The sequence below is a fragment of the Molothrus aeneus genome, chromosome 8 (assembly GCF_037042795.1).
Source record: "Molothrus aeneus isolate 106 chromosome 8, BPBGC_Maene_1.0, whole genome shotgun sequence".
NCBI lineage: Eukaryota > Metazoa > Chordata > Aves > Passeriformes > Icteridae > Molothrus > Molothrus aeneus.
In genome coordinates, this window is record NC_089653.1 from 6,141,033 (window position 1) to 6,166,817 (window position 25,785).

At 41.4% G+C, this 25,785-nt stretch overlaps 2 protein-coding genes across 2 annotated transcripts; both read left to right on the forward strand.

Moving 5' to 3' along the window:
* Positions 1-1,219: 1,219 nt before the first annotated feature.
* UBE2D1 (ubiquitin conjugating enzyme E2 D1) lies at positions 1,220-15,399 on the forward strand. The gene is made up of 7 exons (XM_066554928.1): positions 1,220-1,309; positions 9,074-9,137; positions 9,224-9,255; positions 10,195-10,272; positions 10,525-10,630; positions 12,812-12,905; positions 14,522-15,399. The coding sequence occupies exons 1-7, from the start codon at positions 1,286-1,288 to the stop codon at positions 14,565-14,567; spliced, it is 444 nt and encodes a 147-aa protein (XP_066411025.1). The 5' UTR covers positions 1,220-1,285; the 3' UTR covers positions 14,568-15,399.
* Positions 15,400-17,313: 1,914 nt separating this feature from the next.
* Positions 17,314-24,930, forward strand: TFAM (transcription factor A, mitochondrial). The gene is made up of 6 exons (XM_066554586.1): positions 17,314-17,602; positions 18,750-18,820; positions 20,533-20,682; positions 22,038-22,133; positions 22,955-23,011; positions 24,003-24,930. The coding sequence occupies exons 1-6, from the start codon at positions 17,314-17,316 to the stop codon at positions 24,219-24,221; spliced, it is 882 nt and encodes a 293-aa protein (XP_066410683.1). The 3' UTR covers positions 24,222-24,930.
* The last annotated feature ends 855 nt before the right edge of the window (positions 24,931-25,785 follow it).

Below are 25,785 nucleotides of genomic sequence, written 5' to 3' on the forward strand. Positions count from 1 at the left end.
GGGCCGGGGCTCGGGTGAAGGTGACGGGATGTGCGGGACAGGGGGAAGGAGGAGCGGACCAGCGGTGTCACCAGCCTCACGCCAGGCACAGGGCTCTCAGGGAGGCCTCTGCAGCTGTAAAATGGGAGTTGGGCACTGGCTCTTCTCGCACTGGCTCTTCTTGCTTCTGTTTGTGGTGCTGTCAGTGCCCAACAGCTCTGCAAAACAGATCTGCTCAGGACAGATCGCTGTATGAGCCCTCTCCTGTGTAGTTGAGGAAAGATGAAGCTGAAAAGTCATATCCACTGAGTGACAGCCGCCTCAAACCTCATAAACTTGGGTATTGATCTGAGAATTACTATACAATAAAAAAGTACTATGGAAGTTCTATACCTGATTAAAGACTCATTACTCTGGGAGCTCGTTTATGGTTTGACCTGATGTGTGCTTATGTACAAAATACTTCCATGGGTGAGGGGTTGGGTGTTAATGTCTCTGAAATGCATCTTAATGTCTCTACCAACTTCAAGCCGCAGCTTTGTTACAGAGCCCAGAGAGTCTGACTCTGGAACAGACAAATAGGCCCCTGAGTTTCACTGGGCCCACAGACAAATGGGCCCCTGAGTTTCTGAACTTTTGGGGAAAATTACATATACGAGGGGACAATATGTGCTAGGCAGTTCGGGAAGGCTGTACCTTCCTAGTACCTCAGCCCATGGGGAAAGGAAGAGGGCAAGGTGCAGCTGGGAGTTCGGGGTAAAAGAGCCTGTGTAATCCAAACCTTGAGAGAGAAAACCCTGCGGGTGTGTGCCCAGTGGACTCTGCGTGATTTTTCCGCACTGACTTGATCTTAGAGGTCTCTTTCAACTTTAATGATTCTATGACCTGTTTAACAGACTTTTCAACCCCCACGCCTACTGCTTCTCTCGCACACCATCATGAATATGACACACCTTTTCCTTGTATGCAGTTCTGAAGCTTCACACGGTCACGTTCCTCTTCCTCACCTCTGTGTTCACTAGACACTGACAGTCGCAGTTCCTCACTCGGCCCCGCACATCCTGAGGGGCCCGGCCCGACCGAGATTTCCGCACCCGCGCAGCGCCGCCCCGCGTGCGGACTACGCTTCCCGGCGAGCCCCGCGCGCGGCCGCGGCTCCGCATGCGCAGGAGGACACAAAGGGCACGGCCATTGCACCCCCGCCCCTCCCTTTTCCACGGCGCGCGCTCCCGCCACCCGCCCCGCCCCGGCCGCGCTCCCGCCCCGCGCTCCCGCCGCTTGCTTCGCGCTTCCGCCGCGCGTTCCCATGGCGCTGAAGCGGATACAAAAAGTGAGTGGGGCCGAGCCGTGGGAGGGGGCGGAAAGGTCCCCCTGCGTTTGGGTAGTCGCCGGGGCTGTCCCCTTGTTGGCGGGGTTGAGGCGGCGGCCGGAGCGGGCTCAGCAGAGGTGTCGCGGTAGCCGCTGCCGCGCGCTTTCTCTGCCAGGACTCGTCCTTCCCTCGCCGGCAGCCGGGGAAGCAGAGTGGGTGTGAGACGGGGAAGCGGGGCTCTCGTCGGCCGCCTCACGGTTTCGGGACTCTGCCCCCTGGAAGGCCCCGCAGCCCCAGTCGGTGCCCTAAGGCGCCGTTGGCGGAGCAGCCGCGGTGCTCCGGGCGGTGCGGGAGCGGGGAAAGCCGCGGTGCTGATGGGGAACCCTCAGCAGGGCTCAGGGACAGCATCAGTCACTGCCCTTGTGCACGGCTGCTCCGCGCTGTGCTCCGGGCAGGGTTAAGAAGTGTTGTCAGCATAGTTCTTGATGTGACCTTTGAGTGTATCCCAGCTGTGGTGTTTTGGGCTGATACGGATAAATGGCCTGGTTCAAGTTGTGAGTTGCCGGTTTCCTTTTGTTTGGCAAGGCTGAGGCGGTCGCTGTACCGCACGGACCGGGTGTCGCGGCCAGCACCGGGGGGAGCGGAGCTTCGTGCTTTGGCCGTGGAACAGAATCCGCGCTGTTTGGTTGCTGTTGCTGTGCCATGTTTAGGGCGGCATCGGTGCTATCCTGGGTACGCGACGGTGCGATTATTTCTTGTGCAGGATTCCCTTTTGCTATCGGAAGCCATTGGTATTGCAGAAGTAGGATTCTGTAGTGACCGATTAACCTCACAGTAGGCAGATTTGGGACACCCTACAGTAAATACCAACTTTGGATGGATTTCTACCAGAAGCTGGTAGTCCTGTCTCATGCTGCGAGGCTTATGCCTTTACACAAGACAATTTTGTTCCTTCATATCACATGTTTGTCATGAATGTTGCATTCGACCAATATATCAAATTACTACAGTGGGTTTCTTTAGGAATAACTTTGTCTTGCTTCTACATATTATACAAATGGTTTGCCTCTTGTTGCCACTTTCATTTTGCGCATCTTCTTCAACATCTCTTTACCCTAGTTTCAAGAAAAGGATTGTTCTGAATACCATCTCTTTACAATTCTTGTCCAGCTTCTTTCTAAGATAAACAGACAAAGGGGAGAGTCTGGTTATCTAGTATTTTTGAGATGGAGTGGTGGTTTGGGGCTTTCCAAATGAAGTCCTGCTAGAATAGAATCAGCCTTCATACTTTTATCATGTTCCCTGCATAACTTTCTTTCTGCTTTACAGACATTCATACATATTGGAAAGCCACAATTTTCTTTAATGTGGCATTTAAGAACTTCAGATAGATGTGAAATTATGATTAGACTTTTTATCTAAGTATCTTTCATTCTGTTAGCCTTATTGTGTTTCTACTCTTTCAAAATAAAGTGATGCTTTCCAACCTGCTGACTGCGACGTGCTATGAGATTTCCTGGTTTTACAATAATTCCCACCTGAAACATGAAGAGATACTGGGTAAGGACCTCCAAGAAGAGTTGAGATTAAATTCAGAACTAGTTACCCCTTGCTTCTACTTTGCTGCAGAAATGACTACTTCTGGCTTTCTTTTTTTTTCCATTAACTACCCTCATCACTCTCTTCTGCCTTTCCAGGAGAAGAAAAAATTCTACTAGAGGGATTTGGCTAGCAGTCTGTCTCTGAAGAAGTAGAAGAGGAAAGGGAATGGCAAGGCAATAAGTTTGTTTCAAATGGAAAGTTAAAATGAAGTGGAGAAGTTTGAAAAGACAAACTATTTTGATGTCACTGTAATGCATAAAATTTTCCCCAAAAATCATGGAGATGGAAGTTTAATGGTAGATGAAATGTATTTGTATGTTGGTGTGTTTGTTTTCTCTACTTTCCTGGCATTTCAGACTGGCTGTAAAGGTTGATAGTTGTGTTGTATCTGAAGGATAGGAAGGGATAAGATCTGGAGTAGAGGAAATGCTGTGGTTTCAGAGTGCCTAGAGGAATTCTTTGGAGAACAAAACACTCAGCAAACACAGTGGCATTGCTTGGGAGCTCATCAGTCTAGACACTGTCTGGAGTTAAACTTCAGTGGGTTTAGGATGCTTCAGAATTGTGCTTAAACGAAGCTAAGGGATTTTGGTGTCAAGCTTGTTTGTTCAGAGTAATTTCGATAATTTGTGTGTTCAGTGTGACAGCACCTATGAAGGAAGCAAAGCTATAATATGTCAACCTGTTAGTAAGCATATTTTTGTCATACTGGTTGGGACTCTGATTCCTAAGTAATATTGCCCCTGGGATCTGTGTCATTGCATCCTGCCTTTGGCTGCCTGTCTTCTTCAAGGGGCTCCTCAAAGGACAGCACATGGACTTCCAAGGCTGTACCCTAGCCACAGACAGACATACTGTGCTTGGCAGCTTTCTTAAAAATGGGCAGCTGAGTAACCAGTGAAGAAGCTGCTCACTGCACATGGAGGTATTTGATCCTGGTGCTGCAGGTGGAAGAACAGTGAGGACATGAAGCCCTGCTCTGCAGGCACAGCTGTCAGCAGTGTCTCCATGCCAAACTCATCTCACAGTTCCTCAGAGAGTTTGGGGTTGGGGGATTCTTACTCATCACAAGCTCAGGATCCTGTGTTCATTTGCCTTGTGAGTGCTTTGCTTTGCTGTTGTATGAGAGAGGCACTGTCTCTACACTGTCGAAAAAGTTCAGCTACACTGTCTGTGATGTTCCTTGGGGCAGTGAAAGAGCAACACATCTTTGTGGGCAGTGTAAATTCCAGATGTTGCAAATGATGAAAGCAAAACAAATAGTGTAGGTTTTTTAGAAAGAAATATTGTGCAAAGAAGCCTTTATTCTTGCCACCTCTGGAAAGTGAGATACCATGCCTTTTGTGAAAGGTGGAAAATAACTCAGGCTGTCAGGCTCAGCACAATAGTCTGTAGGTCTCAGTTCTGCCCATCTGTCTTATGCAGAACCATTTTTCTAGGGTTCCTGTTGTAAATTCTTTGTTCACATATCTAATTTGCAGAGTTTGCCATCCTGATAGTTCCATATTGCAGCTGAGATTGTTCTCCTCATAAGTCCTGTACCTGGGTGCTCCCCCAGTGTTAGTGGGAGGTTGATGTGCTGGTTAATGCTCAGGCTGTCTTGTACATACTTTTGTTCAGGACTTCGGGAGATTTTAGAAGACATTTTAAAACCAGGAAGGAGGAGATAGATTTGAACACTGCTTTAAGAATAGCTCTTGTTCTTACCTTATTGATGCATAGTGCTTGGTTGGTTTTCTTCTACAACTCAGTAAGAATAGAAGCATTCAGACATTGAGTTGAACTATATGTCTCTGTGGTTCAGTATGTGTTTCATATATGCATAGGCTAACAGGACATACTAACTTAAAGCTATGTTGAAAATAACTTCTGTTACTGTAAATTGACTCAAATAAAAATTATTGATATTTGTGGTTTAGATTTTAACTTTAAACCTGCAGCCTTTAGATGGTAATCAACATAACAAGGAAACTTTTTTGACTCTAACATAAAATGTTTGCATTTACTTTCAGGTCCTCAGCTGAGATACTACCTATTTAGCAATATTTTTTTTTTTGCATTAGAACAATGTATAGAAATAGAATATTTATTACTGACTAACCATTATAGCAGTAAATCTTATTCTAAATATGTGCTTTATATTTACCAAATTTGTGAAGAACCAGAGAATTCTTTAACTAGTCTTAAGTATAATCACTTTGGAGTTTTATAACAAATGGTTCCAAGCAGCAGTGTATGCATGGAATTGGTAGGAAATAAATCTGTGGTCTACAGTGCATTTTGTGCAAGAAATTAAGAACACAACTGACAAATATAAATCTATTTTTTAAATAATAGTGTGGAGAAAGGTTGTGGTTTTGTGGTGCATGGAGGTTAAAAATAGCTTTTAGTGATGCTGTCTGCAGTTTATTTTGGTCTTCAGATAATCTGCAGTCTTTTTTACTGAATTTTTTTAGACTGAAAAAAGACATGTTAGGACTTCTATGTTGAGAACATTTATTTCCTTATCACCAAAGTATCCTTACAATGTTGTTCCAATAGCTTTTTGGGAGAAAAGCCTGGATGCTAATCAAGCATATAAGTGTTAAATTGGCCTTGCAGTGTTCATACTTTTATGAAATACATCCTGTATTATTCATTGACCATGGGCATTAGTCTGCACATTCAGAAATGTCTCCAATGTTTATAGCTTACCACAGCCTGTTTTTTTACAGCTGTTAAACTTGAATTTTTGCTTCATGCTGTCTACAGGGCTGTTCAGGAGTGTGTGTGTTGCAAGGGAAGGTAATTTGGAGGCTTTGGCCATCTCCAGTAGTATGTTAACCATTAGTATTCTATTCTACCCTGAAATGTTTTGTATGAGAGGATTAGAGGATTTATTCCTACAGTGTCCCCAGCTTAGGTATTTTTCTCTGTGCACGTTTATCCTGGCATGTGTTGGAGCTCTTGAGAGGTGCTTTTATGCTGTCACATTCACCAGTGTTTGAAATAACTCTTCCTTCTGATGCATCTCTTGCAGACAGAATCTTGGGTTTGTGTGTTCTCATAAAAGATGTTGCACCAGTGTACACTGTAATTTATACTGGTGACTTTCTCTATTGAAAATGAATCTGCTTTGAGCTATAGATCCTGTTTGTCAGCATATGTGCATCTTGCACCAGCACTTTCTATACCAGTGACTAAAAGTATTCGTGCAGACCCTTGAAGTGACCAGGCCTGCCTCATGCAGCTACATGGTAATAATCCATAAAGCTTAGACAAAGCTGCTTAACTTAAAATTAACTTAAAACTACAGGGCCATCTCTAGTGTTGACTGTAGTGCCTCACATGCAGTTATCTTGTGCTTCTTGATGAGGTTTCAACATGTTAGGCTTTGAGAATCTTCAGCCTTGTCCCTTAACAAAGCAAATTTTTGGCCTTCTTCTAGAGAGCATCTGTGCTTTGTATAAAGAATTCTTGTATTCTCATTCTTTCATGAATATGTACAGTCATGAAGAAGTTTTTCTACATGTATTTAGAGGATCCTCATTTCTGTTCTGCAGTGTTCAGTTCTGGCACTGGCAGGTCAGACTGATTCAGGGACATCTGGGTATCTCCTTGCTCCATTTCAAAAGGTATAGGAAAGCTTTAAACCTAAATCTTACAGCTCTCCAGATAATTTTGCTTTGAACCTAAAGCTTAAACAGTATCATCAACAATGTAAATCTGAATAGTTCTTCCTTTTTATCACAGCTTGATCTGAATTTCTGTATATAAAGATTCAAACTGTTCATACTGTTGGATGATGTTACCACTTGTATTTTTAAACCACACTAGCTTCACATATGGATGCTAAATGCAGCTTGAATTTGCTCTGCTGATTTTGAAGTTTGATCTGGCTTTGTTTTGTAGGTGCAGAAGGTCTCAGAATGTATTTGTGAACATTGCTCTCAGTTGGTGAAGTTGATTGAAGAGAACCTTTTCCTCATTGTTCTTAGGAAATATTAATTACAAGGGTTTATAATTGTGGGCCTCATCAATGTATGATGAAAAATATTTGCTGGTTTTTTTTCTAATCATGAACAGATGTCAGTGCCTTTTTAGCCTGAACAAATTGAAGTGTATGCCCAAGGAGCCTTCCCCAGTTCTGTTAATTCTTAAGTACATGTGTATATATGAAAGAAAACAAATTTGTGTGGTTTTGGGGTATGTAAAGATTTTGATGAACACATCTAGCAACGAAAGCACTGTTACAGACCTGTGACTCTAAGTGGTTGCCTGGTAGTTCCTATGTGCATATGGAATGTTTGCATATACTTCAGAGACTTTCTGAAAAGTTTAAACTACATGTTTTTCCAGTTACTGCCTTGAATTTAGTAGTCAATAACGACTGTTGCAAAATGCATGATTGTTAGTGTGAGTTCTCTGTTTTGGTGCTGTGGTTGCAGCTGTTTGGTTTTGGTTGGGTTGTTTTAGTGTGTGTACGAGTCTTCATTTTCTCTTGTTAGGTTAGATCTTGAGTTGCAAGCTAGAGAAGACAGTGCCTGTAACAGCTCTGCTGCTGGTCATGTTTGGTGACTGCTGGAAACTTGAGATTTGTTGACTCCCTGTGTGTACTGGCAGTGCCCTGGCTTTGCATAAATAGCTGGTTCTCTGAATCACTCCTTAACGAAATTTGAATCCTCTGATTAAAATAGGAACTGCATTTCTCAAGTGCCTTTATTAGTTCAAGTCTAGCCCAGAGTGTTCTTTCTGGATCAGCATACAGTGTCACCAACAGAATAAAGTGTACACAAGTAATGCCAGTTGCCAACCTGTGCTATTTCAGTATAGGAAAAGGTGTTTGTTTTGTTTGAAATCACAAGATTGTGAGAAGTCACTTCAGAGCAGTAGTAAGATAGGGTGCAGTGCTTTTCTTTGATTTCAGGGCCAAGAGTGGAGCTGTAAGTCTGGCTGAATTTAGGTGTTGAGTCCACGGCAAATTGAGTTGAAATATTTACTGGATGTCATAAATGGAAAAAATATATCACAACAGTTGAGAAGTGCAGATTTTTAACCCTTCAAATTATATGTAAGGCCTGATCACACTAAGTACACCAATTCTGCACTTGAGTTAAACTTTGCTCCAGTTTAAACCTTGATTTTCTAAGTAGTTGCCTTGACTAATTTATTTTGAGTAGAAATGTTTCTGGTGTTACTCCTTAAGGTAAACTCACATACCTGCTTATGTCTATTGTTGACTTAAATGTGTGTGTTTTGAGTAAGGAATTGAGTTACTTACAAACACACACCCTTTGACTTATATCAAAGGAAGTACTTGCATGTAGTCATAAAGTTCCCACAAGAGAGTTTCTATCAGCCTAGAATTGGAAAAAGCTTTCCTTAGTACAGTAATAGTTCAGACATCAAAAGGAGTATATGGAATCAAATGAGGAAAATGAACTAACATTACTACCTGTCTTGTTTGAAATAGTGATGATAAATCAGATGAAAAACAGTGCTGACTTTGTGAAATCACATAATAATTTTAAATTATTTGGGACTGTGTGGACTCCAGCAAGAGAAATAAATCAGTTGACCACCAAAAGCTCCTCTGAGTGCTTAAGTTTTAACTTGGGAGTTTTTTAGTAGCCATTCAAAAAAAAAAAAAAAGGCAAGCATGCAGGGAATTGAATCAAGGTAAATAAGGTGTAGAGCTAATATTTTTCCTTTAGTTTCCAATTTAGTTAGGATCCTTTGTATTATGTTCATACATCATCTCCAGGCAGGCTGCAAACTTTTTATCAGCTGGTTTAGCTCAGCTGATGTCCACAGACTAGGACAATACAGAAACTTTTGTAAAATCAAAGGCTAAGGGAATGATCAAGTTAGTACCTAACTAAATTAATCTGTGAGTTTACAGACTAATCAAGAAACCTTTCTTATTTATTTTGTCTCCTTCAAGTATATTGAACTTACTGTGAACTTGGTTGCAACTCTTAAATTCTTTCAGATATTAATTTCTAGCACAGTGTTAGCTGCAGGCCGTCTGGCAAAAAAGCTTTTTCAGTTTCAATGGACATTTCAAGTGTTGACTGTTTTATCAAAATACCACAAAAAGTGCCCATGGGTTTAATAAAACTGGTTTGTGTTCCCACTTTGGAAGGGATGCTGCCAAGTAGTATGGATTTTCATGTCTTTGAAGTATTTCTGTGTTTCTTGCAGGAACTAAGTGATCTGCAGCGAGATCCCCCAGCCCACTGTTCTGCCGGACCTGTTGGAGATGACTGTAAGCTCTTCCTAGAACATTCAGTACATTTCAGTTCTGGAAAGGCTCAGAAAATCTCTAATTGCTGTATCTTTTTTGCCTTTCAGTGTTTCATTGGCAAGCAACTATTATGGGACCTGTAAGTATAGGAATTGTGCCCCTTAAAATGTAATACCTTGCTTCTCTTTTTGTTACAGAAGGATTCACTTGGGTTTCTGTAGACACAGCAGCCACATTCAGCTGAGCTGTGAATAGTTAAAACTTTAGGGTGACATTGTTGTTCTTATTAGTCTGGTAACAGTTGCTTTCTGTAACTCCTCAAAAATCCCTGCTCTTCATGAAGTTAGAGGTGTTTAATTAGTCAGCTGTGGTGTTTGAGTTGGTGATGTGGAGCTTGCTTTTCATAGATGATCAGCCTGGAAGATTCATCCATCTGAAAGGAGGAAGAATGGGTGAAATCTAATATTAAAGTTGCTAACTGCAAACAGTAGGGGAGTTGCAGAGGGTTTTTAAATGGAGCTTATTTTATTTGATAGTGTACAACCTGGATGTAAACCTGTGCACGTGTTGTGTAACAAAATGCATGTGCACAGATTTGTGTGGGTCACAAAGATGTTGTGGGTTTTAAAACTCCCTGGTACCATCATGATGAACTGAATTCTGTTGGAAAATCCCACTCTTTGCATCTGTAAAGAGAAACCACTTGTTAGGGTAAGTGTGTTTGTAGCTTGAGAATGGAGGAAGATCAGAGCAGCTGTGGTCTTGCACAGGGACAGGATTTGGAGGACGTGCTGTGGTTTCTGTACTCCCTTCAGTGCAGTGGAGCCATGGAGCTCCCTCTTTTTTCTCCCAGCAGGGCAGTGCTCAGTAACTGTGCAGTGCTGCTGCAGCAGTAGCCACTCCTGGCTCTATGTAACTCTGCAGGCCAGTGGGAGGGTTCAGTTCCCTCTGTGCCTTCCCAGTTCTTGGCCACAGTGGGCTGTGTACTGGGGAAAAAATGGATTTTCTCTAGGAGAAGGGAAGCTCCAAAACAGCTGAAATATATTAATGTGTTTTATCTGTTTTGTTTTTTCCTCAGCCTGATAGTGCATATCAAGGGGGAGTATTTTTTCTCACAGTACACTTTCCAACAGATTATCCTTTCAAACCACCAAAGGTAAGTCCTTTCTTTAAGAAAAGAAAGTTTTTAGCTCAAAGTTTATTCCTTGAGGCTTAATTTTGGAAGTTAAACTGGAAAGGTGAGTCACAGTATACATGGATGTATACTTATCTTCATGGATGTAGATAAGACTCAAAAATTTGTGCTGGCAGATCTGATATGACTGGAAAGGAAGGGATGATGTTAAGGATTCCAAATATAATAACCCTAATCTGATATTATTTGTTTTTTATTTATTTTTTATTACAGATTGCTTTTACAACAAAAATATATCACCCAAACATAAACAGTAATGGGAGTATTTGTCTTGATATCTTGAGATCACAATGGTCACCAGCTCTGACTGTTTCTAAAGGTAAACTCACTGATTTGATAATGCATGTATGAAGCTGCATACACTGCCATGGCACTTTTTGGTGTATTATTGCACTGTCTTAAAGGTAAACAGTGGGAACTAACTTATCCTGCATGTTTCAGAAGAGGCAAATTCCATTGGAGTTCTGGTTATGATCTAAGATATTGTGCAGTTTATTGGGAGTTCATTACAAAAAAATGCATGCACAGCAAAGAAATATTCTAAACCAAGTTGGGTAAGATAATAATGTACAGTTAGCCTGAAATGTACAGGCCTGACTTTGCATGCTGAATGGAGGAGAAACTGATAAGCAGGGCTTGAAAATCACAACTTGGGAGTAAATGTGAAACCCTGATACTGAGGTTGTGTGAGCTTCCATGATTGCCTGTTGATGACTCTTCAGGCTGCCTGAGCATCCTTGTGTGGACTAAGGTCTTAATTACACTTTCTTTAAAAATGAGATAATTTGTTCTGGTTTGCATTCCTTTGTAAGATGAATATTTCAAAATGTAGCTCCTTTCACAGTCATCAGTAAAAGTTTTCTTAAAATATTCTCATCCTGTAGTTAAGCTTTTTCAAAACTTGAACACTGCAGATTTCTGGAACATTGACTCAACAGTTGAGCAGTTCTTCTGCTGCAGGCATTTTGTGTCACTTAAAAAGCTGCTTAAAATGTGGGTGCTGTTGCTTCTCCTCACCCATCTTCAAATTGCTAAGGCACACTTAGTCATATTACAGAAATTCCTCATGTGACTCAAAAGGTCAGGAAGCCATATCACATCTCCTGTAGTTGGGAGCTCTCTGAGCTGTGTGCCAAAGTGTCACTGCACTGGGTGTACAAGCAAAGAACAAATTGTGGGGCTTTGTCCAATGGAAATTACTCTATGCAAATCCAGTTGCTGTACCTCCTTGGAAAAACAACTTCTCTTGTTTACAGGCCTGTGCAGTAATCTCACAAGCCATATAAAATATAAGTCTAATATTCTGTTTCCTCAGCTCATTGCTAAAGACATCATTTACTTTTATGTGTAATTGGTATCATTTTTTTCCACATAAATTAGTTGTTTTATAGCTATCCAAAAATTGTATCTAGTTATTAAGCAAATGAAAATTGCCACTTAGGTTTAACAGCTGGCATCTACAACTGAAAACCTGTAAAATTTTTAGATCTTCAGCATTTTTCTATCTCTTTACTTGCTGAGCACTTCTTTGGTAATAAAGTGGAGCAGGTCTCATGTTCAGGTATTATGTATTTCATAAACTGGAAATTAGCTCAGTGACTCATGGAAGTTTCACCTTTCTAGTCTTTGTTTGACTGAATCAAAAGTTGACAGCATACTATAACACCTCTGACCATCTGTGTGACCATGTATTCTAACCTGATTTTCTGATACTATTACTGACACTTAAAATAAGTCAGTTGAAGTGGCTGAAATTTCTGCTCCTGAAAATAGGAGTGGGTTCTTGGGTTAACAAGATAAAGCAGGGAGGAAAAAAGGTATTCTACAGCTGATTCTTATGGCAGCATGAATTTCCCTTTCACAACATATTTAGAATTATTTAACTGTATACTCTTGTATGCATATTAGTTCTGACCATAAAAATACAAATTGCCTGAAAATGTTAGGCAAAAAAATCAAACCTCCTTGGTTCAATACCAGGAAATTAATATGAAGTTATAAGTGAGTACCTGTATTTAATGCTGATCAAGTATTTCCCAAAATGGAGGTCACACTTAGGTAAAATGTTTTTATGATTGAGAGAATAACTGTCAGCACAGAAGTGGAAAAGGATATGCACAAATAGAGTACTGCATGGCAATGTAATATTAATAATATTAGTTACCTTAGCTGCAGCTGCAAAGCTTAGTTTGACCAATATCTATATGTAACTGTAGTCTGTAGTTGGGTTCCTAGGCTAGGATGTGGGAGAGAGATCCTTACAAAAGTTACAGGTTCATGGCTGCAAATTCCCTGGGCTTGTGTCAGGTGTTTACTTCAGCCCTAGAAAAATAATGCTGTATAAACATTTCTGGGCAGAACTGTTAAATGACAGCTTAATTCTGATATGCATTCTTCTTCCTATACTCTCCTACCACCTCCTTCAGTATACTGGAATATATTAAAGAATTGTAGAAATAAAGTAAACAAACTTGCTTAATCTAGTGTCTCTTTTATTTAGTTTTATTGTCCATATGCTCCTTACTTTGTGATCCTAATCCAGATGATCCTTTAGTACCAGATATTGCACAGATCTACAAGTCAGACAAGGAAAAGTGAGTATAACATACATAACTGTGTGTGTGGTACTTGCAGGTGGCTCTCTGCTGTGCACCTTCAATATTAACTTTAGCAGTTCTCGTTTCCTAGATTTCTACAGGATTAGCTCTTTAAATATTGGGAATAGCCATGGCAAGTAGGAAACTGTAGGCATACACAGCTGTTGGTAACTGATTTTTTGTACTTAATTACATAAAACCCTCATGCTTCTGTGTAACAGATTGATTGCATAAAAAATTATTTTCCCAAATATGAGTTACTTGTCACTACTGCAATCCTCTGGTTGTAAAACCTGTACAGAAGAAATTTGGACCTTCTGTTTAACTGCCTGAGTTATTTGGTACCTCTTTTTCAGTGTTGAGCCATTGAAGACTTCCTGCAGTGCATGCAGTGGCTCAACACATGTCACAGATTCAGGCAGATTTGAGTATTGCTTTTACCTTGAGCAGTAGAGAGCAAAGGAGTCGTGTAGAACTTACATGGACATCTGTGGTCTAATATTTCTCTGCCCAGACTAAGAATGATTAAATGGCCTTTTTCTCACAGTTCAATGTCTGGAATAGTCAAATCATGTAACTCCTGAAGTGCCTGCATGCTGTAGCTCATTCTGCAAAGTAGATAGTGTTCAAGTTGAGGAGGTTGTGCATCAGCTTCTCCCCATTTCTGGCTCAACTTTTTTTCCACCTACTTATTAGTGATTTCTGTTGTGCCTCCTGTTTGTGAAGGAAATGAATGAGGGATGGTTTTCCATCTCCAAATCTCAAAATTTAATCATTGCTAGGGAAAGTGAGAGACTATGTAGTGTTGACTGTAGCTTTATCTTCTTAAAATGACCACCTATTAAATTTTTATTTTGTTCTACCTTGGATTTAGGAAATGAGAGATTTGGTGGTTACCCCTGAGTATTTTATTATAAGTTAAAATCCAAAGACTTATATGGTAGCATATTCTTAAGAAGAAAACCAATTAGTAAATGAGTTGCTATACTGATCTTAAGAGTTAAAAACTTGTCAGTATTTTTCTCTTGTTGATTCAAGAAGAGTAGAATGTAGCAAATGTAAAGACCTGAGTGGAAGCTATCAACTCTAAGGACATTTACCCTTGGGATTATGGAATTATAAAATAATCAGCTTCATACCAGAAGGAAAAGACCCAAGACTTAAAACCTAGTAAAAAATGCTTTTCAGAAAATTTTCTTTTCAAGTTCTGAAATGCAGCTGGCAGTGCAGAACAGAGAATAAAATCCCAGTTAATTATACTGAATTTTGTAGAACTCAAAAGTGTAAACTTTGTCAGACTCTTAGTAGCATATGCCTTCAGGAGTGATTGACAACCAATTCCTGTGAAGGTGCAAATAAGGGAACCAGTTATGAAATACAAATGAAGGATGCACGATTTAATGCAAACCTGTGAAGCTGGGTTTGAGTCTGGCAGCTCTGGTACATAACTTTGAATGTGTAGTGGGTGTGTACTTTGTGCTTTTAGACAGTTTTAGTGTTCTTTGTGCTCAGAGGTGCAAAGCTCAGTAACAGCTGTATGAAGTAAGTCCATGGCCATTGTCAGTGTATCACTAACAGCTCTTCACTGTAATGCCTTCTTTCTGCACGTACAGATACAACAGACATGCAAGAGAATGGACTCAGAAATATGCAATGTAAACTTTTGAAGACATTTTCATATACCACAGAGTACTGTAAATTCTAGTTTTTTTCAAAATTAGAAGGAAATGGAGCACAGTTTATGGTTTCAATGTGACACCCCTTGAATTTTTTTCACCCAAGTAAGTGTGTTTCTGGAGCAAGAGAGAACAAACTTCCAAAAATAACCTTATGACTTTGGTAAGAATATTTATCCTCTTTGTATGCTTTGCAGAAAACATTTATTATAGTTTTTAAGAGTTGGACACCTGCATCTTCAGACTACAAGATCTATAATTCAGTTGTAAATCAATGAAATTATTTTTGCTGGAAAAAGTAGCCGTTTTCATGTGATGAATACTGTATGTGTGTCATTGAAGTACGTTGTCTGTTTCATGAGTGTGTTCAAGTTTCTTTTTGTTAGTTCTCTTATATAATTTGTATTTTTTTACTGTATAGACTTATTTTATTTACAATGTAAGTCATTTCAGTTTAGACTTGCTTGTGCACAGTATTGACAAGATACAACTGCTAATAGTGAAAATAATTGGAGTATCTCACCCATTAAATATTCTGAAGACTGACTGCAGACTTCTTAAAACCTAAAATGATCTTTGCACTGTAAATCTTTGTATGCTGATTATGGAGAAACACTTGGTTTTGATTCTGTTGCATACTTGACTTAATTTTATTGCAATGTGAACTAATTGCACTGGTATGTAGAAAGATATGTAACTATTTTGTTGCTATTCACAACTGATTTGTGACGTGTGGGCAACATAATACTATCACAGACCTTTTACAAATCCAGATGTAGCCTTTTCCATATAAATAAAATACATTTTCTACTTTCCTTGGCTATTTTTTTTTTATTTTAACTCCTGCATATCCTTAAAGTACTTGTTCCACCATTCTAACAGAGAACTGCCAGTAGTGTGTAAGTCTTGTAGGCAGAATGTCCAATAAAGCCTTGCATCATGTACTACTCAGAACTGGGCTCTAAGTTCATTTTTATGCTAGTTCTAGCTTAGTGGATTTAGCCCATGGCTGGATAGAGGATTTCAAAGAGGTTCATGCCATGCCACACCAATAGGTGGTGTATTTGCAATACCAGACTATTACAGTAAAATCACACTTGAAAGTAACTTTTCTCCTCACACTTGAAAGTAACTTTTCCAATAACTTGCACTTCAGTTGCTTCAGACTATGCATGTGGAAAACCAATCTGTTCTTAAAACATAGATCAAAAGCAGAAAAAACTCTTGATTTCCTACCTTTCATTCTTCTTGGTTACTTGAAAATTAAAAAAGATGACAAAATGTTTTTCTCTGTTTTTCCATTGGGAAATTTGTCATCATAAAATACATTTTTAACATGACAGATACATTTGATGGGGTTGTTTTTGTTTTTTATTTGAATATGCATCAAACTGGAATGTGGGGCATGGGTGGTAAGCATGCACAGTAGCAGCTTTTATTCCTACCCCTGGGATATTAACTTCATGTTTCCTGATTTACTCACCTTAGGTTGGTCACATATGGGAAAATATCATTTTTGGACAGTTTTATCTATGATGTAATGGTGACATTTGAAACAGCAGCTTGATTGAGATTGGCTCTAATAATCTTAAAATATCCCTGTTCACTACATTTTGCAAGCTGACTAAATGGATTTGGTTTTGTTACTGAGTGCTTCATTATATCTATACTGGGGCACTGGAGCTAGGAAGGCAAAGATATAATTTATACTTCTTGCTCAAATGATTGTAGAAAACTGACCATCAGAATGTGTTCAGTTTTTATTTTCTCTAGGTAAAATAGCAATCTCTGGGTGCTAGAAGTTACTTAAATTTTTGGAATATCTGTACAGAACTGTGTGAAATCAGAAGTTGGCCTTGGTTTCTTTTGGTTTATCAGTTTGTTAGGGATGGTTTGAAAACATTTCTACTTTACCTGGTAGTTTCTGCTTTGTGCCAGACATTAGTGACTTCCCACCACAGTAAGAAACCAGCAGGAGCACTGAAAACCAACCAACACCATGTGTAGGACATACTAACTGTATGTAAATATTAAAAAATCAACCTCTCTTACGATCATGCTGGTTTAGAGGTGTGAAGCTAAGTCTTTGATTCTTATGCTATCCTAGCAGTTCAGCCTTTCTACTTTTGAAATTATTAGAATGAAATGATAAGTACATTATTTAAAACTTCAGGCATGCTATGAAGTGGCCGGCTTCAATCTGTGGAGGGAAACACTTCTACTCCTTGGTTAATGCTTTTGATACAAATTCTGTTTCCAGGGCTGGAAAGTTTACTTTATTCTGTGCTGTTTACTACGATAGGGAAAAGAAGGAAAAAAACAAAAACAAAACAAAACAAAACAAAAAAAAAAAGAAAAACTGGTCGGAGCAGAGGCTCCTGCTGTTTCAGCCATAGCGAAGGAAGCAGCGAAGCCGTGGGTTTGTTTTGGGCACAGCTCATTAACAGAACGAGTTACTTGGTGCCCGCTTGGTCTCTGATCTCCGTTACCGTTCTGCTGTGCCTGCTCTTGTGGGCGCCCACAGCAAACCCGCCCGCGGTGCGGAACCTTCGGGGCCACGGGCTCACCTCATGTCGATGTCACCTTGTGCCGCGGTCACCTCGTGGAGGGGTGACCTTGTGCCGGTGTCACCCAGCGCCGGTGTCACCGTGTGGGAGCCGCCCTGGCCCCGCCCCTCAGGCCGCTGTCCCAGGGTGCCGCGCGCTGGCGCGCATGCGCGGCGGGCCGGCATGGCGGCGGCAGCGGCCTTGCTGGGCCGGGCCGCGGGCCTGGGCCTGGGCCTGGGCCTGGTCACGGCCGCGGGCGGGCGGCGGCTCCTCCGCTGCGGGACGGGAGCGGGGCTGCGAGAGCGGGGCACCGGGACCCTCCTCGATGCTGCCGTTCTGTGCCGGGCCGGTGGCGCGGCGGAGCGCTGCCTGTCTCGGGGGACCAGCTCGAATCAGCGCCCGAAGCGGCCCCTCACCGCCTATTTTCGTTTCGTGATGGACAACCGGTCGGCCTTTAGGGAAAAGAACCCAGGTACGAGCTGGAGGGGAGGCGGGCCCGTGCTTGGCGCTGGTGGGAGCCGGGGCTCCACCACCGCCGCCCCCGGAGCGGGGCCGTGGGGGCTCCGCTACCGCTGCCCCCCCGAGCGGGGCCGTGGCCTGCGCCCCCCGGAGCGGGTGAGCCGGAACAGCCCGAGCAGCAATGCCTGTGTAAAACCGAGCTCTGGGAATGAGCTCAAGTGATCTCAGACACCCCGCCCGTCTATTTATCCGTGCCACTCCCCACGTGAACCCAGCACGGTCATGCTCGTTGCCTGCACGTGCTTCATAAGTCAAAATAATGAACATAGTATGTAACTTTAAAAACGTTTGGTGAAATACCTCGCCTTGGTAATATATGGTAACAATGATTTATGATTCTCAATTATTTTTGGACTCTGTACTTGAAGTACATATTTTGCTGATATTATGAGCCCTGTGTGTGATTTTATTCTGAGGTTTAGTAATTGAAAAATTGCAGGTACTGGATTGCATCACTGTATATGGGAGAAAAAGTAATTGTATTTAGGGGAAAATGGTTTCCTGTGAATATGTTTGATTTACTATCAAAAAATTCACTTAGAGGCAATGCAGTGACTCTTGCCAGAGAGCTGCAGAATAGAAAGATAAGCTGGTTTTGAAATACTGTTGAAGGTTAAAATGTTTAAAGAACTATGGTCATATTGGGCAAATCCTGAGGAAAATTTTAGTGGGGAAAACTAGTTGATACCCTGTTTAGCTCACCAGTTCAAGAGTTCCACAGTCTCATCTAGAACTGGAAATTTTACTTTTGATTTCTTCCCTGCTCTCCCCTCCAAATTCAGACCATCCTGCATTGTGCAGAAAAGTATCCAGCTGAAAAGGCAAAAAATGTGAAATTGTTGTAGAGTAACAGCAGCTGCCTTGAAATGGTGCTTCAGTTTATCACTGCATGTTGTGTTCCAGGTGAGCAGTTGCTCTTCCCCATCCCCCAAATATTGCAGTGCCCTTTAACTGCCACCATGAGTTAGTTTTATGAAAGATAAAAATGCATTTGTACAGGAAGATGATACCTGTGACAGCTTTCCTTGGGAAAAGTTGAAGGAGCTTACTAAAGATACAATGTTGATCTTGATTTCTGGGCTTTCTCTTTTAACCTACAGAGGCCAGCAACACGGAATTGATTAAAAAATTGGCAGGTGCATGGAAGGAGTTACCAGCATCACAGAAACAGGTAAGGTTCTATCCTTTCCTTGAGAACTTTGAACTCTCCAGGTGGTGGGGTTTTATTTGGTTTGGTGTCTTGTGGTTTTTTAATTTAGTCTGGTGGGGTTTTTTGGTCGGTTGGTTTGTTTCTAAAGGGCTTGAAAAAGCACATGTGTACAAAGGTTTAGACATCAAAACAGTTGGGAGAATTGGGAGATTGGAATAACTCAGGGGAGGTGTGGTGGGGTGACCCTGGCTGAATGCCAGGTGCCCACCAAAGGGGCAGGGGGGAGAAAATAGAGCAAAATGTTTGTGGGTCTGAATGAAGGAGGGAGAGGTCCCTCACCAGCTACTGTCAGGGCAGGACAAACTTCACTTGGGGAAGTCAGTTTATTACCAATCAAATCAAGTAGGATAATGAGAAATAAAACCTCATATTCTAAAACACCTTTTCCCCTACTCTCCCCTCTTCCCAGGCTCCACATCACTCCCAATTTCTCTACTTCCTCCTGACATCAGTGCAAGAGCACAGGGAATGGGGCTGAGGTCAGTCCATCACGTGTTGGGCTGACCTCAGCTGCTCCTTCCTGTCCAGGGGGAGAACTTGGGCTCCCTTCCTCAGGGGACAGCCTCCATGAACTGCTCACAATGTGAGTCTTTCCTGTGGGCTGCAGTTCTTCAGGAACTGCTCCAGCAGGTGTCCTTCAGGAACAGGCTTCACACGGGGTCACAGCCCCTTTGGGCATCCCCTGCTCCAGCAGGGTCTCCTCCATGGGCTGCACCCCAGGCTGCAGGGGAACCTCAGCCCTGGTGCCTGGAGCATCTCCTGCTTCTCCTTCCCTGACCTTAGGATCAGTAGAAATGTTTTTCTGACGTGGTCTGCCTCCTTTCTCTGGCTGAAGTTGTGCAGTTTTCTTTTTCACCTTCCTATGCCTGTTACCCTGAGGTGCCACCACTGTCCCTGATGGCCAATAGCAGGTGCCACTTGGAGCTGGCTGGCCTTGGCTCCATCAGGCTTCTCACAGGAGCCATCCCTGTACCCCCCTGGCCACCAGAATCTGGCCATGCAAACACAACACAGGAAGATACTTTCTACTTGTACATGACCTTGGCTTTAATAGTTTTACTCTGTTGCCAGAGAAATGACACAGCTCTCGCTCCATGGGGCTGTGGGGCTGCAAACCAATTCTTTCTCCTTTTTGAATGGCAGTATTGCCTGACATGTACAATGCAGGTTTTGTAAAGTTGTTCTGCTCTCATGTAGAAGGCAGGTGAAACCTCAGTTATTTCTGATGAAAGGACCAACTTCATTTGCTTCATGTAAATTTCTTTAAGAGTCATCAAATTAAGTCATAAGTAGTGAAGTTTTTGTGAGTGGCAGTTTCAAGGGATAACGTAAAGCAACTCTAGGACTTGCCAATGGATTTAAATACCATTTATAGCAAAGTAATGATTTTTCTTCCTTGACTGCAGTTAGCAGTCAGGAACTAAATTCCATTTCCTAAAGGAAATATTTAGTAGACCTCTGAGGTGTTCTCACATCCCTTTTGTGTACCTTTCTCTCCTCTGAGATGTAGAACAGGGAATCAAACAGATAAAAATATGATGTTCTGGTGTAAGATTTTCAGCCTGTAATTCTTCTACTCATAGGTTAGGAGTGTTACCTTTGTCTAATGATCAAATGCTTCTGACTGAAAGCATCTAGCTGAAGTTTAAGGCTGGTGGTGGTTTGTGCTGTAGGTTTATGAGGAAGCAAGAAAGACAGACTGGAAAAGATACGGGGAGCAGCTGGCTGCTTACAAAGCACAACTGACTCCAGCCCAGGCTGCAGCTCTGAAAGAGGAAAGGAGAAAACAACTGGCAAGGAGAAGATCAATCAGGGCAAAAAGAGTAAGTATTTTGAAGTTCAGGTTTCTTTTCTCTCAAGGAACCTAAGTATGTTTGTCTAGTATACAGAGCAGAGTTGAAGCATGTTTTAGAAATACAAAAACAACTCAGAATAGAAAAAAACACACAACATACACTAACCCCCCAAAATGCCATGGACTAAAATAATTACTGGTGTTGGCAGCTAGTTCAGTGGCTTTGCTATGCTTAAAGAGCACAGAACTAGCAGGGATCTTTGTGCTTAGAGGTATTGTGCTCTATGCTTTTTTTCTCCCTATTTCTAGAGCTGCCAGAGAAAGGATAGGCACTAAAAGACATTTGGACCAGCAACACTTTCTTCAGGTGGGAAGACATTCAGAAATGGCTTTTCTCAAAGACCTTGTTTCTGTTACCTCATTAGGCCCTACAAGGTAGCAGCTGTTTGAAGTAGCCTTTTTTCCTTGCTTTTTTGGGCTCTGCCACTGTGTAGCTGCTGCTGTGACATCTGTTTGTGTCCTTTACTAGCATATTCATAGGCACCATCTTCCCTATTCCTTTTTGCCTGGTTTATGTATAAATCCTTAAAGGCAGAACCATCTTTAACAGTACAATATTATGGTTTCTCTGGAAAGGTCAAAGGGTTATGTATTGCTAATTCATTTCTGTGAATTAAACTGTGACATTGCCCTAATTGGCAAAAGCAAAACAAGTTTGGTTTAAAAGACCCCTTCTTAAAAGGAGTTTGTAATCTTAATGGTTCTGCTGATGCTTTCTAGAGGATGGCACCACAAGGAATTCAGTTGGCATGTCTAATACCTAAGCAAATGTTAACTTACAGCACCTAGGCTCCAGTGGGAATGTCAGGACTGGAGAAAACAGAAGTGTAATTACATCTATAACTTGCTGTACTTTCATTCTCTAGCCATCATCCCTGTAGGCCAAAGCATTCTGATAGCAGAAACACAGTTCTCTTCCACCTTGTCACCTCCCACAGATAAGTGTGTGCCCCCTTCTCTGCACACAGGCAGTATTTCCCTCCAGAAACTGAAGCCTTACTGAAGAATAATAGAAAATCTGTCATCATGACTTCCTTACAGAGTTGAATTTAGTAGCACTCTGGTTTCTGGAACACGTAGCTGAAGTAAGAATCACTGCTTTTTCAACACCTTGTGAAAACTCAAGTTGTTACCTTTTTGTAGTTTAACATTAGTTTGAAAAGCACTAAGAGCACCTTGACATACAGTCCAGTTTACAGAATAAAAACCACAGAAAGAATTTGTGTTTGATTTTTGCATAAAATATAAAGATAAATACTGAGTTTAGTTTTGGAACAAATGCATACTTGGTAGATGGAATAACTTCTCTTGTTGTTTTTAAAGGAATTGAATCTGCTTGGAAAACCTAAAAGAGCTCGTAGCGGCTTTAACATCTTCCTGTCAGAAAATTTTCAAGAAAGTGAGGGAAATTCACCTGTGGTAAGCCAGGAAAGATTCTTTTTCTAAAATATATCCATTGTATTCAGAAAAATCTAGTTTAGATTCTGTCATTTTCAGAGATACTGTTCAGTAGTTCACTATCTGGATGCTGCATTGCTTAGGTTATTTTTTTAAGCTGTGGCCATCTGGCTGTACTGCTAGCATGGCCTGTATAAAAAAGTGATGTGTGGGTATACAGACTTAAAACATCTGTGCTATTTTTTGCACTTCAATATTAACAGACTTTTATCTGTTCCTTTTGTAAGGAGAGAATTATCTTCCCTTTGTTTTGATGTAGAAATAGAGTTTTTCAAAGAGCTGTGGTGGTGTGCTCCTGCTCTGGCAGTTTATTGTACCTCCTGTAGTTCAGCTGGTGTTATGGAATACAAGAGTTCCTCAGCAAACTCACAAGTTCTGCACTGAACTGTGCTTTGGGGTGGTTTAAGTTACACTGGTGGATTCTAGCACTGGAGGTGCTGCAGACCCACCCTGTGTGCCTCACGTGCTCCTCACCCTACACGTTTAGCCAGTAGGTCAGGATGGTGGACAGAGTTTGTTGCTCAGTTTTCCATGTACAAGGCAGGTTTCTCCATTCAGCTGAGGCCTGCATCTGAATGTGGCTCAGATGATGCCCAGAAGCTTGATTTGAGCTCTAGTTTATTACTTACTTAGATTAAAAGGTTAAATAAGGGGAAGCAAGCTTTTGTGCTTTTTTGTATTGGTTTATGCTTGACTTTCACTCATGCAGTATTCATCTGTAGGTCTCTGAAGTCAGTCTACTCCTAAAATAAATCATGGATTGTATGTTCTGTATCCCCTAGGCAAAGCTGAAGAAACTGTTTGATACGTGGCAAAAAATGTCTGCATCCCAAAAGCAGGTATGTCAGAGGATTTGAATGAGGCTCTGATCTCATCAGAATTAAAAACTTGAGTCAAAATTGATAAATTCATACAAAATCTTGAACTCAGTTACTCAAATTATGATACTGAGAAGAATACTCCAAGATCTTTATGCATCTTGAAAAAGATTGTCATTACTTTTATTCCAGTAGTGACTATTTAATTCATGGTTTTGTTGAAATAGGAGTCAGTAGGATAGGATGGAAGTTGGGTATGCCTTAAAGTGGATGCTAAGTAACATCTAGAAAAGAAGGTGGAATAATATGCAACAATTTGATTTTTTTATAATCATCCATAATATCTTTGAACACCAGCACAAGAATGTGCTGCTCATGAAAAGACTTCTTACAAGGGAAAGTAACAGAAATCCCCAAGTGATATGCAGGGTACTTTATTAACTTTGGTTGTCTGGGGGATCATTTTCTGCCAGCTTTCTGAGTGTATTGAACTATGAAGCTGTAGATGAGCAAATCAAAAGTGGAGAGGTGCTGTACTGAAATCTAAACTAAACCTTGACATTTTCAGGCATTTTGTACCCTGCTGTCCTTCCTCCTGAATGCCCTTCTTCCAGGTGGCTTTCCATGTGTACTTAGGACATACCCTCGGTTCATGTTCTTACTGTAGAAAAATAATTTGAAATAATTCTACAGCAATATCTATTCCTGTGCCTCACTTAGTCTAGCTGTCTCAAACTAGTGCTCAAATAAAAAAGCCTTAACTGTTAGTAGCAGAACTTAATAAATCTCCTCTTTGGGAATGGCCAGCTGCTGGCATAACTGCAATTTAGTGCTAAAGCTTTGTATTTTTCTGCAAGTTTGAGTTTTTTTGTTATTTTTTTCAATTAGCTGGGGTAGAAAGCAAATGCCTGGGCTGTTCATTGCACAGGTGTTGTTCTAAGTCACCTTTGTGTGTGGCAGTTTTCCAGGAAAAGCCCCTTGTGTAACTTGTTGGTACCTTCTTTTCTTTCAGCCATACTTCCAGCTTGCTCAGGATGATAAGGTTCGGTATGAGAATGAAATGAAAGCATGGGAAGCAAAAATGATTGAGCTGGGACGTGAAGACCTGGTGCGTTCCAAAAGGCAAAGGTTAAAAAAGAAACCTGCTGAAGCTGCAAAGCAAACTCCAGCAGCCAAAGCCAAAGCTTCCTCAAGTGGGAAAAAGGCAAAATTAAAAAAATCTGAAGAATAGAAAATCCCCTTTGGTTGTCTTATTTCTGTCCTGCTGTGTTAAAGCTGCAGTCAGCATTAGCACTGAAATGGGGAAGGCCCATGAAGGCCCCTTTGGAAGGGTGATCAGGTAAGAGAGAAGTTACTGTCTCTCAGAACTGACTGAAATAATCACTGCAGGTGTAGCCTGAACTGTAGAATAGCAATTAATTAATCAAGCTGTGAATTCTGATACCCACTGACAGCAGCAGTGCTCTCCAGTAACGGTTGATAATATCCAGCTTTTATAAGGTATTTTTAATGAAAAATAAAAAATACTTTTTCTTTATGAAAGAAAGGATGTTCTGTAATGTTACCATCTAAATTCTGTAAATAAGAGCTGCAATCTGAGTTAACACTGCTGTGTTGTATTCCCTCCATGTTATTGCTAGTGAGATGTTCTACATTTCATCAGGCACAAGAAACATAAAATGCTAGCTTTTATTTTATGCATCTGTCTTTTTGTACCTGTTAATCTGTGTATGCCACTTCTGTTGCATTTAAAAACCATGTGAGTTTTGTATGGACGTACCTTTTTTGATTTTGATTTGTATTTGATTTTGTGGTTTTGTTTGGATACATACACACATTTTTGTCTTGTTGTCACATGTGGGATGACCTAGAAGGAAAAGAAGTATGTGAACTGCTTGGACTTTGAGTTTTGGTGTAATAAATACAGGTATTTTGAAGAAGTGGTTGGCTTCTTTCTTGGCGTTTCTCTTTCTTAGTTCAAGTCCCATTGGTATTTTGAGGAAGCTCTTTTTAGAATGCAGGCCAACTTCTTCAGTATTTGGTGGATCCCATTTGTTCTCAGTGACCCATAAAGTAATCATGGAATTCCAGAAAGGCTTGGGTTGGAAGGGACCCTCAGGATCACATGGTTCCCACATCCCTCCCAGAGCAAGTGATGCTACTCACTAAATCAGGCTGCTCAGGGCCCCATCCAACCTGGCCTTGGACACTGTCACCTAAAAAGGGACATTTTGCTCAAACCCTTTGTGTTTGATCAGTCTGTCAATGCCCGGGGCTTGACTGTAGAAATAAATTGGAAGCAATTATAGACAAGCTCTGAGTGCCAGTGCAAGCCAGCTGGAGATAATCATTCAGTGCACATAGCATCACAGAATATCCTGAGTTGAAGGACCCAGCAGGATCATCAAGTCCAACTCGTGGCCCTCTAGAGGACACCCCAGGACAGACACCCCTGTGCCTGACTTGTCCAAACACTTGGTGAATACTGACAGGCTTGGTACTGTGACCACTGCCCTGGGAGCTTGTGCAGTGCCTGACCAGCCTTTGGGGTAAGAACCTTCTGGAACCTGACCTAATCCTGCCTGACACAGCTCCAGCCAGTCCCCTGGGCCCTGTTACTGGTCATGAGAGCGAAGAGATCAGTACCTGCCCCTCAATGAGGTCTCCCCTTCAATCTCCAGTTTTCCAGGCTGAACAAACCAAGTGACTCAGACCAAGTGCTGATGCTCAGGCCTCAGCCAGAGCTGACTTACAAGATGAAACCTGGGCATTATGTGACTGACACCAGCAATATT